The sequence below is a fragment of the Sturnira hondurensis genome, unplaced genomic scaffold (genome assembly GCF_014824575.4).
Source record: "Sturnira hondurensis isolate 20B ecotype Veracruz unplaced genomic scaffold, ASM1482457v3 Scaffold0008710, whole genome shotgun sequence".
NCBI lineage: Eukaryota > Metazoa > Chordata > Mammalia > Chiroptera > Phyllostomidae > Sturnira > Sturnira hondurensis.
Window position 1 is genome coordinate 1,714,887 of NW_028081341.1, and position 14,952 is coordinate 1,729,838.

Below are 14,952 nucleotides of genomic sequence, written 5' to 3' on the forward strand. Positions count from 1 at the left end.
ATAAATCTTCAAGTGCTTTGCTATCTAAAAGGTGGTACACATTAGTAGAATTACCTATAATGAAGTAGATATAATTTTAATTTTTGCTTAATACCTCAGGTTCTTTACTTAACAAGTTAAAATCAGTGCATATATAACTTGGGTGTCTGATTTTTTCATTTGACTTATTTATATTGTCCAATAGTTTCTATGATGAGTTTTAATGACAACCTCACGGAATTGCTGCAATTACTGATTTTATTCCTATCGAGTGTAATCCATCTTTAAAAATACATGTTGCCTATGAACAATCTAGAAAAATGAACACTTCTGTGTTTAATATTCCAAATGTCAGTTTGTTCTTCATATTTCTTTCAATTCATTTAATAAAACCTGAATGAAGTTACCAAAGGGAAGATCACTGTTGCTTATGTTATTCTTAAAGATTAAGATTCTCCTCCCACGTGGGCAAAAGAGTCATTGTATTTGAGAATTTGTGTAAAAGGTATTTGCTACAGTTCAGAAAATGAAACAGACATAAAGATGTCAAAGGACAGTGGAGAGTGTAGAATGTCCAGAATGTTCTAGGTCAGCAAGGACTTCACCACTACAGAAGTGGCATGTTTAAAGACTCGCACTTTTAGGGAAAGCAGAATGTGGAGAAAAACAGACCATGGACGACTTTGAATTGTATCATTGGTGCAGCTTCTGGTAGGATTCATCACATCAGTCTTGGCTTTTAATATCAAAGAATGCCCATCCAATTTGAAGACCAAGCTGGAGCTGGTGTATTCATCTGTGTTGCAAAGGTAAAGTTGATGGGTCCTGGTCACCCTTCAATATCCCCTTTAGACATCTCTCTTTTATAGCTTTTGCTCATATTTCCAGTATACTTTCACTGAATGCATACATATGTTGGACGTTTTTCTAGGTAGCTTTCTGTTTCTGACTCTCCGTGACTGAAGATTTCCAAAGTGTGTTCTCCAGACAAGTAGCAGTAGCCTCACTAGAAAATGTATTAGAAATGCTAATTGTCCACACCCACCAGATCATAAATCTGGAGTAGCATCCAGTGATTCATTCTTTTAACAAACCTTCCAGGTGGTTCTGCTGCTTGTTAGGGAACCACTGTCATAGCTAATTATAATATCTATTTCTTCCCTTATTAAGGGTCTATTTTTGGCTTCCAAATTGACTTCTAGTGACCTAATAAACAATTTGTTTTAAGGCACTAGTAAAGTTGATTCGTGTATCAGGACCCCCCAAATGAAGGTTGTCTTGGTGGCCTGGCCCAAGTAACAAATCTAAACCTAAGTCAGCCCATCTTTACAGGAAGTCTTACTGTCAAGGAAACCTAACATACACAAATATAACCCTTACACATATATAACCCTTTCCTGAAATCAGTGCTGGTTATTAGAATCTGGAATTTAATTTGAATTGAACTATCTGCATTTGAATCTGGCCACGATGAACTCATCCTTTTTTGGTGCTGGACATAATTTATTCCAGTTGGTAGTCACAGAAAACAGAATACAAATGGCAGGGAAAGTTTGCAACAAACTATTTCTTATTTTAAGAAATGATGGAGATAACAAAAATATATTTTAAATGTTCTTGGCAAAATAAAAGGTTAATAATTTTGCCCTGGCTGGTGTAGCTCAGTGGATTGAGCACAGGCCTGCGAACCACACGATCGTGGTTTGATTCCCAGTCAGGGCACATGCCTGGGTTGTAGTCCAGTTCCCTGCAGGCCAACTTCCAGCAGGGGACGCAGGAAAGGCAACCATACATTGATGTTTCTCTCCCTCTCTCCTTCCCCTCTAAAGATAAATAAAGAAATACATAAATAAAATTTTTAAAAAAGGTTAATAATTTTATGTTGTCACTATTTTTGAAAAAGAAAATCTCTGAACTGAAAAGTTAAAATTTTAAGAGAGGATATCTTACATTAAGGTCTGTGAATATAAAACATGTTACTGGGTTCCTGCCTCAGTTTCTTTTCCTTGCAAGGAAATTAGTTGCTAATTTTTAGAGAGGCACTTTGTCAGGATTACAACTAAGTTTGGCGTATTTTAAATCCTGAAAACAGGTTCCAGCGCTGCAGGGTTAGATAACTCTATCACGTGTTTGCACAGCTGTTGGAAATCAGAACTTTGGTATCACACAGAAAAACCCAGAGAGCATTGCTTTTTGATATGCTAATGCTTCCTCACTACCTATTTCTAAATCTTTATTACCATTTTCACGGGTTGTGCACCCTCAAAAGGCTCCCCTGGCTTCAGAGTAACCTTATTCTACGTGAGAAAAAAAGCACAGAGATGCAACTCACTATTATGATTTTTGAGGTTGTATACTGAGTATGAAAATATACTCGGAGATGAATTCTGGGGGCAGAAAGAAGGATATCCCAAGGCGTCTTTCACAGTATTAAATCTTCTGCCTTTCTTCCCGGGCCCTATTTAGGTTTCTCTCTTTTGTCTCGCTCCTCAGACTGTTAGCTGTGATAAGAATTTCTCCCTAAAGCAGGAGCTTAGGTAGGGATGGTTGAAGCTTTTGGCACAGTAAAGCTAAAAAGAAGAACCAATGCTGTGAATGCTGCAGCCGGGCACTGCTGCTCATTTCGCATTCCCAGAAGGTTTAAGTAATGAATGGAGCCAGGTGGGATTAGTCTGAAAAGAATTTTTTTTTTTGAAGAGGAAGAATGGATGATCCTTTTCAGATTGGAGGGAAAGAAGAGGATTTATTTGGCAGAGCAGAAGGTAAGGGAGAGCATTTGAATAAGCTGGGGATCAGTGAACTAAAAAGATTCAAGGTAAGGGATGGCAAAGCCTCTCACCAGGAGAATCAGGACATGTGTGCTGTCCTTTAAACACCAGGCCGAACTGGACACATTTCCACTACAACTGTGTATGCATTTGCCACGTTCATAGCAAAGCATCCAGCAGGCACTCAGCACTATGACGGCTTTTAGCAAACAGGTAAGCTTAGTTAGTTTTAGGTTTTTTGATCTCACCTCTTAAAGTCCTGTGGTATGCAGAAGGAAAGAACTGTCAACAGGAAAAAAATGATGTTCCTTTAATTGATCTCCTCCTTTGTACAAGTTACTGTATTGAGAATGAGTGAAACTGTTGGGCTAATCTGTGGCTGCTCTCTGCTCTCTTACAGATGTAATGGTATTAGGAGGAAAACAAGCTCTTGGCATTATCCTCCCAAAAACATGGCTGATAGAAGTGATACTTAGGGGAGAGTGTCAGAGACAGGATCCAACATCTTGGACAACTTGACCTTAATCCCTTGTTGTATATCCTTGATTCATTTTGTTGGGGCCTGGGCAGGCTTCCCCAAGAAATGCCACAAGGACATAATGATTACTTTTAATTAAGCATTACCTGAGAAGCAGCAAGAGCAAGAAGAGCTCTCTGACTCTCCTCTGTTCCCCTAAAAGCTGGAAATAAGCCTTCATGATGGTGTTCCCATTGGTGTTCACCTCGGTGTTGGGAATGGGCAAAGGGGACTAAACATGGAGCCGAGCCAACTGGGAAGCGGGGGCCTGTTTGCCTCACCAGGAAGCTATTGCCTTTCACACTCAAGAGGATGACAATATTGCTCTGCCAAGGAGATTAACACCCATTCTTCCCCATCTGGTACTGGATCGTCGGGGGAGTCCGGGGGAGGTGCTGGACCCTAGAGGCCTACCAGTCTAACAAGGGGATAGACCTATTAAAACCCATGAAAATTTGGGAAGTTGATTGGTCATTTTGAGAAAGCATCTGGTCTATTTCAAACCCAAGTTCCTCGTTATAACCCCAAGGGAACAAAGGAGTTCTCTCTCTCACTTATTTGTGACTCACACCCCCATGGTGCACGCACCTGTTTTCTCTGTGGCCACCTGGTCTTCAGTGGAAGCACACACTAGGCTGGAGGGGTGCTGGATTGGACTGTGCTTTACCATGGAGCAGAAACTCTGGGCAGTGGCCTTTATCCTGACCTTACTGTAGCCAAGATTGGACTTTCTCCATAGTGAGACAGAAGGAGATGGGACATTGGGAAGAGAGTAGGTGAACCCCCTTAATTGTACATCATCAGTAAACCATACCACAGAGCCCCATCTTCCTGTGTGGGTTTCAGGAAATTCTTTTCTTTACACACAGTAAGAACAATACTTCCACTGATAACAATAGATGGCTTCCCACTTCTGAAGGACTGAGAGACAACCTTATCATGAGTTATACAGTCCAGAGTCAAAAAGCCGGTATAAACAAACCTATAACATCATTGCTAATTGGCTTTGCTAATTTATTACTCCAGGCCAAGCTTTGTTTAGATTCCTCATTAAGAAATACCCAAAACTACTTAGATTCATTTCTGATGAGTGAAAGGGTCAGGGCAGTTTCCCGTCTTGCCAGACAACTCATGACCCAGTCAGGCCAATTTTCCAACCCACTGGACTGCTCATGTCTCAGTTATCCCCACTTAATTGACAGTCTTTGGCTTAATCAAAACCCTCTCCCACCACACACAGTAAATATCTGATGCCATCTATAATGGCCAGTGGTCAGCCTGATGTTCCTGTCCCTGGGAACAGCCTGGCCCTTTACCTAACCCATCATCCTGTCTCACATCCTGAAATCCTGAGGCAACTGCCCGGAAGAACAAGAGACTAACCCCTCCCCTGTCTCCCCATAAATCCCATGTTTTTAAAAAGAAAAAACATTGTTGCCTCCTCCTGGGGCTACAGTTAGTCCAGACTCAGCCCACCTGTAAGCCCAGAATCAAATAAGGGCCCTTGGATCAAATCATCAAGTTCCTCCCGCCTCTATTTCTCCTGCATTTCTAACCATGGGCACCAACTTTGTCTTGTCAATTTTTCACAAATTTATTGTTTGTCTAAGAGATAAAATGCCTAGTTTTTCCACTTTTTTGAGCCTCATTTTATAATCTGAGCATCACACTGTGATTCTCCAGTACACATCTATTGAATTGTTTTTTCTCCTTTTAATACAGTCTTGTGTCATTTTTATTATTTTATAGCTAACCTAGCCAGAAGAACCAAAAAAATATAGAGTGGGGGAATTCTCTTGTGCTTTCCACCAATTGGTAACATTATTTTCTCAGTTGCCGTTGGGGTTTGTTGTTGAATGAGATGCATATGGCTTACACCTCACATTTACTATGAAGTTTTCTCAGTGTGTATATATATATATATATATATATATATATATATATATATATATATAATTTGTACTTCAGGTGAATGAATGATGAGCTTTTACTTGGTTAATTAAACTAAGTAAAAAAAAAATTTCCGCACCATCTCGCCCTCAGCGTCCTCCATCCCCCGTCTAATACCAGGAACGTAGCTAAAAATATGAAGAATTCATTTAGTGTTGAACTTGCAGATTAAAAGCAACAGAAAATATTATTCAATTATTTTTGTGTAAAGTAAGCAAATTAAAATCACTTAAATTTGAAGATAGTGGATATATTTTTCTGCTAATTCTTCTGTTTTATCTTTGTTTTTGTTTTGTGTTAAGGTTTTTCCCACATAGTAGAAAATTGGGGACAATGACAAGAACAAACACTAATTTGTGTACCAACTTTTTAAATTAATAGGAAACCAGGTTCTATTTCAGTTTCTAGGACCTAGTACTAAATTGTGGATACAAATTTGCTTTGTGCTTACATAAGAAGTTAGCTCGTTATACTCCCATTATTTGCAAGGCTTATTAGATTTGTTTTTTACTCCTAAGCCCCCGACATTTTCAAAACACTTCTGAAATGGAAGAACATGAAGTAATTCCATTTCTTACATTGAGTTTGAGAAAGAGATTCCCTTGATGTTTCTGATATTTGAACTAAAGGTGCCTAGCACAAGACTATTATGGGATTTAAAAATGACCTCCAACTCATATGCTGCATAATAAAGATATGTGTAACTAATCTATTTTAATACATTAGTATTTCCTAAATTATGTAAAGCTGTACAGATCTGATGACTTCTAGTTTTTAATAGCTCAGCAAGGCAAATCAACTGTGTCATTCTTTCACTGGTTAAATAACAGGGTAGTGCACTTCACTAAGAACTATCACTTTAAAAATCACTAAGTTCCTGTCACCTTTATTCTTGCATCAGTATAAAGTGTTTTCTTTCCTGCTCATCAAAGACATGAAAATGTTGTTCAAGGCACTTTTTACTTATGTGTGCTATAAATGGCAGGGAATGAAAACACTCATTTAAAAAAGGGACGCCTGATGGAATCTGCCTCATACGATTTACTAGGATCTTTGGAGAATTGCATTTTGTAGCCTATCTGCATAAATAATCTTGAAAGACCACAGTGCTTTTTTAATAAACTGACTCCTAAATTACTTTCCAGTATACCAAACATATCATTTTAACCTTGCCGAGTTTCCTTCCCATTACCATGTGCCAGTCCAGACAAATTCTCATTAAGGCTATAACTTTCTTTCAATTACTAAGGCCCTATGGAGACTATTTAATAAGTGCGGGCCCAAAGATTAAAGTCTTTGCAGAGATTACCTGACTCATTTCTGGAGAAAACAAGTGCCTGACCTTCATCAAAAATACTGCATCTAAGGCTGTGGGATGCACTGATTGCTTTACATCCACCAAAAAATCTAGTTCTTTGTCCCTGTCTCCAGATGGAGGGACTGTGATTCATGGGAAATGAGGTCAGTGAACCAGAGAGTAAAATCTGGCTGGGGGAAAGCATGTAAATAGATAGTACACTGTTGTTGGAATTGGCTGTCATCCACTCAGCTCAGGCCGTTTTCTAGAAACCCTTTCCTGACATGCAGAAATGGAGTAGGTTCTCCTATAGCATATCAGATTGGTCACATTATACTGTAATTATCTATTTATATGTCTACCTCCACCACATCTGAAGCAGAAACAATGTCTTATTCATCTATAAAACAGACACCGTATCATTGCTAATGTGTAGATTTCTGATCTGAAAGCAACCAAAATAATGTATTCATATTGGCAACTGTTAAAAAGTAATAAAATATATATTTCCTTTCTATTACATTCTCTCGTGCAATCGTGGGGATCAGTGTCATGCTATCATCCAACACATTCCATTCAAATTTACTAGAACAAAACAAAACAAAACAAAAACCCAAAACAGATTTTTTTGACATTTGTAAATGATTCATTTTAATCCCAGGAAACAATCCAGTTAAGATTCACAAACCACAGCAGCAAAGAACTCTTACCTTTATAATCGTACAATGATGCTCAGAAAGGGGGTGAATTGGATCACAGGCCCCCATGCAGTGAAAGCCCAACGTACGCATACCACCCAGAGCATCTGGATCCGTCAATTGTGGAAGCGAGGTCAAGTTACCAATCTCTTTAGCCTGCTCTTTACTAAGTTTCCGAGTCTATAAAACAGCTCCTTAGCATTGCTGGTGACTCTAGCATCGGAAACAAACGACTTCCTAGGGCCTCACCTCCATGAACTCACCATTGAACTATAATCAGCACTAAAATAGGAACCTAGAATCAATGCCACTCACCTCGGGGCTGTACTTGAAGTGAGAATAAAAAAAAAACAAAACAATTGTCCGTTTCAGTGTTCAGTTGACTCTTTATCAAAGAAACAGTATTCCCCTGCAACTCCCCCATCTTCAAGACTTTGTACTTCTCAAAGTCGCAGCCTTGCCCCAACCCCCTCAACCCCTGTGTTGAAAGATTTTTGTTAAGTCACAGAACCAGTGAACAAAATAAGGAAATCCGTAAGGGAAACCGGTCAAGGCAAACTTCACTGGTTTTGTCAAAGCAACTCACAGGTTACTGCTTTCTACATTATATTTAAAAAACAAAATAAAAAAAAACCCATTTCCACTCATGTCCTAAAGAAGGAACTTTGGTAACAGAGACCATTTGTTAAGGAGCTAAACAATTGAGATAACCTTGCTTTTAAGAGTTCAAGTATAGAAGTCACAATCTGATGTCACAAGACAGGGAACAAGCATGTAACGTACAGGGGTAATATAAGAATTGTTAGTTTACGTATTATCAATTTTAAATTTCAGTGTTTTCTGATTTTTAAGACCTAAGAGGTGATCTGTAATAGATTCAACTGTCTTATTTGTAGGTTATTGAAATGTGTCCAGAAGGATAACATTTTCATTAAAATATTTTTAGAAAGGTGAATAAAAGAAAGGTTTTTGTTAGAATACAATATATAACATATACAAGGGGTAATATATACAAAGAGCAGGAAGTCTCCCACTTTCTTTCTCTTTTCTTTTCTCTTTTTGGTTTAAACAAGAGGAATTTATTGCTCACAGTTCTGGGAAGCCCCAGGTCAAGGCACTGGCCAATTTGGTTCCCTAGCCAGGTCCTGATTCCTGGCTGGCAGACGGCTGCCTTCTCGCTGTGTCCTCACAAGGTGAAGGAAGGAGGGGCGCTCTGGACTCTCTTTCTCTTCTCACAGGGACACTGACCCCTCCATGGGGCCCCTGCCTTCTGGCCTCATTAACCCTAGTTACCTCCTTAAGGCCCCACCTCCCAGTGTCATCACATTGGGGTTGGAGCTTCAACATACAAACTCGGAGGGGACACAAAAATTCAGTCCAAACAGCATGTCTGTTCGATGCAGTTCAGATTCTTAGGTTGCCTGTTTCAGGTTATTTCCACTATTTATTAGCTCCTTGAGGAGCACGCTGTTGATGGCAAGAATCATGTGCTGACATACCTGATGGTAAAAACTACCTACTGCAGGACCAAAAGCAGTTTGTATGCAAGGAGCCCCAGGCTTTCCCTTTCCTCCGCCCACCTCCTGACACTTTTCTGTTTTGTCCTCTTTGGGTCCTGGTTGCTCTGGCAAGGAAAATGGAAGAAAGCCTAGAAATCCGAGATCAATTTACTTCTGAGTAGACAGCGTGTCCCTCCTGGGTGAGAAGGATAGAAGATGATAAAAGGCAGGAGAGAGAAAGGAGAGATAAAAGGAGAGAAAGGGGAGTGAGGCACTTGAAAGCACTGGGTTTGGTGAGAGTTGAGCGGAGACTGAGGCAGTGTGGCTGAGCTGTGGGAGGGAGTAGACTTGCAAAAAAGAGGACTCTAGGAGGTGGTATTTTGTCTTCGGAATGAGAATACCCTTTGAGATGCTTGTTAGGGACTGAAGCTGCAATGGGTTATTTTCCTTTGAATGCAGCAGCACCTGGAGATGGACCACAGGGCCGCCCAGAGTCAGGCAGGTTATGCTGTCATTGCAGAACTACCTGCCCTGATGCCAGGGGCTTTCTTCACCCATCATGTTTCTGGTTCTCATGGTAACACAGCAAGATCAGGCTAGGGGTGCCCTTTTATTCAGGAGGAAACTGAGTCTTAGAGAATTTAGGAACATTGAGTGGAGAGAGAGAAGGAAAGGGAAAAGTCTGAATCTGACCCTGACTTAGACCTTTAGCACTTGACCATTAGCTCCAGATCTTATAATGGGGCCACAATGGCTATATTTTTAAGTATACCTTATTGGTTATGCTATTACAGTTATTCCACTTTCCCCCTTTTGCCCACCTCTGCTTGGTACCCCTTTCCCTCCAGCAACCTCCCCCTTAGTTCATGGTCATGGGTCATGCATAGAAATTCTTTGGCCTTTCCACTTCCCTTACTATTGTTAATACCGCCACTCTATTTCACACCTACAAATTATGCTTTTTACTCCCTGTACCTTTACCCCCATTCTTCCCCCTTCCCCCTCCCTGCCGATAACCCTCCAAATGATCTGCATATGTACAATTTTATTCCTATCCTGGTCGTTTGTTTAGTTTTTGTTTTTAAGATTCATTTGTTGATAGTTGTCAGTTTGTTGCCTTTTTTAATGCTCATAACTTTGCTCTTCTTTTTCTTAAATAAGTCCCTTTAACATTTCATGTAATAATGGCTTGGTGATGATGAACTCCTTTAACTTTACCTTGCCTGGGAAGCACTTTATCTGTCCTTCCATTCTAAATGGTGACTTTGCTGGATAGAGCAATCTAGGTTGTAAGTCCCTGCTTTTCAACACTTTGAATACTTCTTGCCAGTCCCCTCTTGCCTGCAAAGTTTCTTTTGAGAAATCAGCTGATAGTTTTATATATACTCTTTTGTAGGTAACTCTCTGCTTTTCTCTTGCTGCTTTTGAGATTCTCTGTTTATCTTTAACCTATGGCACTTTAATAATAATGCAACTTGGTGTGGTCTTCTTTGGGTCCAACTTGTTGGGACCCTCTGTGCTTCCTCAATTTGTATGTCTATTTCTTTCATCAAATTAGGGAAGTTTTCTTTTATTAATTTTTAAAATAAGCTTTCAATTCCTTGCTCTTCCTCTTCTCTTTCTGGCACCCCTATGATTCAGATGTTGGCACATTTAGAGATGTCTCAGAATCTTCTTATACTATCCTTGTTTTTTTTAAATTCTTGTTTCTTTTTTCTATTTTGGTTGAATGTTTATGTTTTCCTTTTGTTCCAAATTATTGATTTGAATCCCAGTGTCCTTCCCTTCACTGATGGTTCCCTGTAGATTTTTTTAAATTTTACTTAGTGTAACCTTCATTTCTTCCTTTATGTTGTTGTCACACTCAATAAGTCCTTTGAGCATCCTGATCACCATATTGTTAAAATCTATTGTGATAGGTTGGCTATCTCTTGTTTAGTTCTTTTCTGTTTTTTTTTTTTTTTTCCTGTCTTGCATTTGGGCCATGTTTCTTTGTCTCCTCAATTTGGTAACCTCCCTGAGCTTGTTTCTGTGTATTAGATAGAGCTGCTTTTGGCCTCCTATAAAAGACACCTGCAAGTTGTGTGGGGTAGAGTCTTAGGCAATCACCAGGGTATAGCAACCTGCTTCACCACTTTGTAGCTCTGTGTGGAGGGAGGGCTTGGAAAGGTGACTGTGCCACTGCTTGGCTTCTGAGGGTTTGCCTAGCACTTGTCCCATTTCCAGTCACCTTCTCCCCTCCTTGTATGCATCTGGTGCCCTTCTAGCTGTTGCCCTGGTGCTGAATCCCAGAGGGGGTAGGTTTGTGTATATTTTAAGACCTTGCAGGCCTTTTAAGCAGTTTTCTGAAAATCTGGATTTCTTCTGTTGCTCCAACCGCCACTGTTTTTTTTTTCAGTTAAAAGATACTGGGATGTGTCTTCCTGGTGCTGGAACCCTGGGCTGTGAAGTCTGGCTTTTCAGTTAAAAGATACTGGGATGTATCTTCCTGGTGCTGGAACCCTGGGCTGTGAAGTCTGGCCTGGAGCTGGGATTGCCTGCTTCCAAGATGTCCTTCCGAATTTTTATCTGCCACATGTGAATGTGGGGCTGCCCATGCCCATTCTGCCACCACCACCACCTCTCTGCGCCACGTGTCCTTGGCTCTCTGCCTCTCCTACCTGTTTGGATGAACGTAGCTTCTTTAAATCTTTGGTTGTCCCACTTCCATGCAGTTCAATTTTCTGACAGTTCTGGGTGTTACGTTTTGAGATTTAGTTATAATTCCTATTTGTGGTTGTGCAAGGATGAAAGCATGTCTACCTATGCCTTCATTTTGACTGGAAGTAGAATTTAACTTTCTATTGAATATGATGTCACTTGAATGAGGCTTGGAGCTGGGGAGTTCCCATTCCAAATGAATAGCATTTTAGGAGGTAAAAGGAGAGAAACTTTCAATTCTCTGGCAAGACTTAGTCATCGAGTATTTTTGACACTCTGACTGGAACCTCAGCACATTGTCCTATTATAAAATATCTACATGTTGCTGTTAGGCATTTGTCAATAATACACAATATAACTCTCCCAGTCTCCTAGAAATTAAACACCTATCATGGGCTACATTAAGACCTAACAATTACATTGATGGTATTTCTAGTGAAAAGTATGTCTGGGGTTAAAAAGCAAAATTTAAAACTAAATTTTTCTTGACAAATCATTATTTTTTCCACTGATTTATGTATTTCCCAGGATCCTCTATACTTATGTAGATCATATTGGTGCAGGAACTCAAGAGTTGGAAAATTTTAGTTTTAGGTAATAGTTAATAAGCTTAGTAGTTAATCCATGTATGAAGCTATTATTTCAGAAATTGAACGTTGGCCCACCCTGACTCTAGACCACAAGCAAGTTAACCTTTGTGCTCTAGTAGAGGTCATAAGTGATCAAGATGGTATCTGAGCCATTGCGTTCCAGGGAGAGGCATCTCACCACCCAGGACACAGAGAGAAAACTGCCCAGGACACAGAACACAGGACCCAGATAGAAAATCACCAGTTAGTGGATAAAAGGATGCTCCGGAAATTGCCAGACTGCAGCTCTTATCTGATTAACCTCTTTCCTGAGTTCTAAATCCCTTACCTACACTTTTTCCACCTTCTAAAATGGCTGGCTTGAAAGGAAACATAAGACAGTGTGTTAGGGTACATAACCCACTGACTTCTCAGATCGCTGGCCATCTGAGTAACACACTATAAAAATTCAATCCCTGCCTTTGTGATTGAATTTTTGTAATTGGTTCTGGGAGTATAAGGCAGCACAAATGCTGGCTTTTCCAGTTTCAATATGATCAGTTCTAGATATGACAACAAATGGGCCCAAACTTAAAGGCATCTTAAAAGATGTAAATTCACACCCCTTCTTTGTCTTTCTGCTTTCATTGCTTATGGGTTTTGAATGTAAATTTAATATAAATTTCACTTGGATTCTTGACCTTGATTAAATTGTAACTAATAGATATAAATTTTTAAAAATATATTTTCTGTTGTCACACACTAAAGATGGCTATTTAATAATAGAATGTAAAATGAATGAATAAATAAATACATTTTGAAAGACTGTATATGAATTATTAACCAGAAGAATTCCTTATTTTGAGATAAGGGGAAGTCTAGATTCAGCAATATAATAATGGACAGAATAGACATGGTTTTTACATTTAAAGACTTCATAGTTTACTATGACAAGTCAAAGTATAAATAATATAGTTCTATAAATGATAAAATAACCACACGTGACCCACTATGGTTAAATTTCACAATTTAACTAAAGTGTCAGAATTGTGCATTACAGTTGGCTGTGCAGCTCAAAAGAAAAATTTGTTACTACTCATTACCTTCCATTCTCCACTGGAGACCACGTAAAAGGTAAGGTAAAAAATGACCACGGTGAATTTCTCTATTTGGTGTAACACATCATGACATTAGATTGGGAAGTATAGTACTTTTTTGGTGAGTCATTAATATGAAATTGCCACTTTCATCATCCTTCTTGGTAAAGTGTTAACTTTGCATATCTTTTCTCACAATAATTTTGCTGCTACAAATTTTCCAAAAAACACTTAAACAAGTTACAACTACATGGAAAAAGTATGTTCTCTGCATGCTTGTTGATTAGTTATGTATATTATGATACAGCATAAAATGAAATGTTTAATTTAAGAAAATAATCTATAGAATATATGTAATGACATGAGAAATGCTCATATATAAGTACCCTATAAAACAGAGCATAATGAACTATTTTGTATGATTTTGTAATCCATTTATATACCTATACTTATATTTACTAAAAGGCTATTAATAATGATTATATTTTAATAATATATAATCAAGATTTCTTTCTCCCTTTTGCTCATGTGTATTTTCTAAATTCATAATTCCCATAAATTTCAACCACCTTAATAAACCTAGTTTGATACCAATTAGAAGATCTGAAAAGAGAACTGAATAGAATTACTTACCCTAGTCCCAGCAGCTGACAAACATCACTGGAAATCTGGGTGGTCCAGTTCTCGGCGCAAGCTCCATGCCACACGCTTTGGATTCTGAACTGCACCAAACCACTGTTTTTCAGAGTCCCATTGACAAGACGCACTAAGGAGATTAGACAGACACAAGGTCATTTTGACTTAAAACAGTGAAAGTAAAATCTGAATTACAATATGCAATGTTCTTAACATTGAGAGTTTAGAGATTAATTGTAATGTTTCTTAAGAGTATGTTGGAAGGCCCATATTGAAAACATAAATTTTGTGAAATTAATTTTTCTCTTTCTATAAAATTGGAAAAGGTAGAGATATGTAAGTTCATGGTATATAAATATGGACAATATGCAGAAAATAAGACTATTTGGGAAGAGCATATCTTATAAGCTTGCTCTTAAAAGAAAGAAAACACATACACAGGCATGACTTTAGGCAATTTTTTCCCACTTCTTTCTCCAGAAACCATTTTCTTTGCACATGTTCTTTTGGAGTTCAGTATCCGTCATCTTTCCTACCATCTTACAACCATTTGGGATATGGTTAAGGCCATTAGTGGCTAGATAGGGCCTGGGCCAAGCTAAGCTAGTTTATCAAATGGGAAAAACATCACTAATCATAGTTTTACCCACAAACATCATATTGTAATTCTGTAAGTGAATGCTGTTTACTATTTTTTTCCTATTATGGGAAGAGGAAGAGCTTTGACTTTAGGATTAGATAAACTTTTGTTGAAAACACAGCTCTAGCCCTTACTTAGTGTGAGATCTTTGGCAGCCACCTAAGTTTTCCAAGTCTCAGTTTTCTCATGGCTGAAATTGAGCTATTTCTCATTATGTTAAGATTGCTTTACAGGACTTAGTTACAGTGCATGACACAGAACTAGTAGAATTAGATGTTAGCTTAGAAACAAAAGTAAGGCATAATAAGGGTAGGCATTACTCATTATATTTTGTTATCCTCATCTAGGACAATTTTTTTCATTGCTTTCAGAGAGAGAGAGATGAGCAAGAAACTGATGGTTGTCTTCTCATATGCACCCCACATGGGGATTGAACTTGTAACCTGGGTATGTGTCCTGACTAGGAATCAAACTCAAAACCATTCAGTTTACAGACCCAGCCACACTGTCCAGGGCTGATAATCATGATATCACAGATACCTAGTCTGGGGTTGGAATCACTTAAAGACTCAAGACAGAAAGAGTAGCAGTAATGAAGAAAC

At 38.8% G+C, this 14,952-nt stretch overlaps 1 protein-coding gene across 1 annotated transcript in view; it reads right to left on the reverse strand.

The window, feature by feature from the left end:
* The window catches only part of TMPRSS15 (transmembrane serine protease 15), a 110,283-nt gene that overhangs the window by 19,437 nt on the left and 75,894 nt on the right, over positions 1-14,952 (reverse strand). Inside the window, exon 18 of the mRNA XM_037055552.1 lies at positions 13,708-13,840. Coding sequence (XP_036911447.1) covers positions 13,708-13,840 — 133 coding nt within the window. The remainder of the gene's footprint in view (positions 1-13,707; positions 13,841-14,952) is intronic.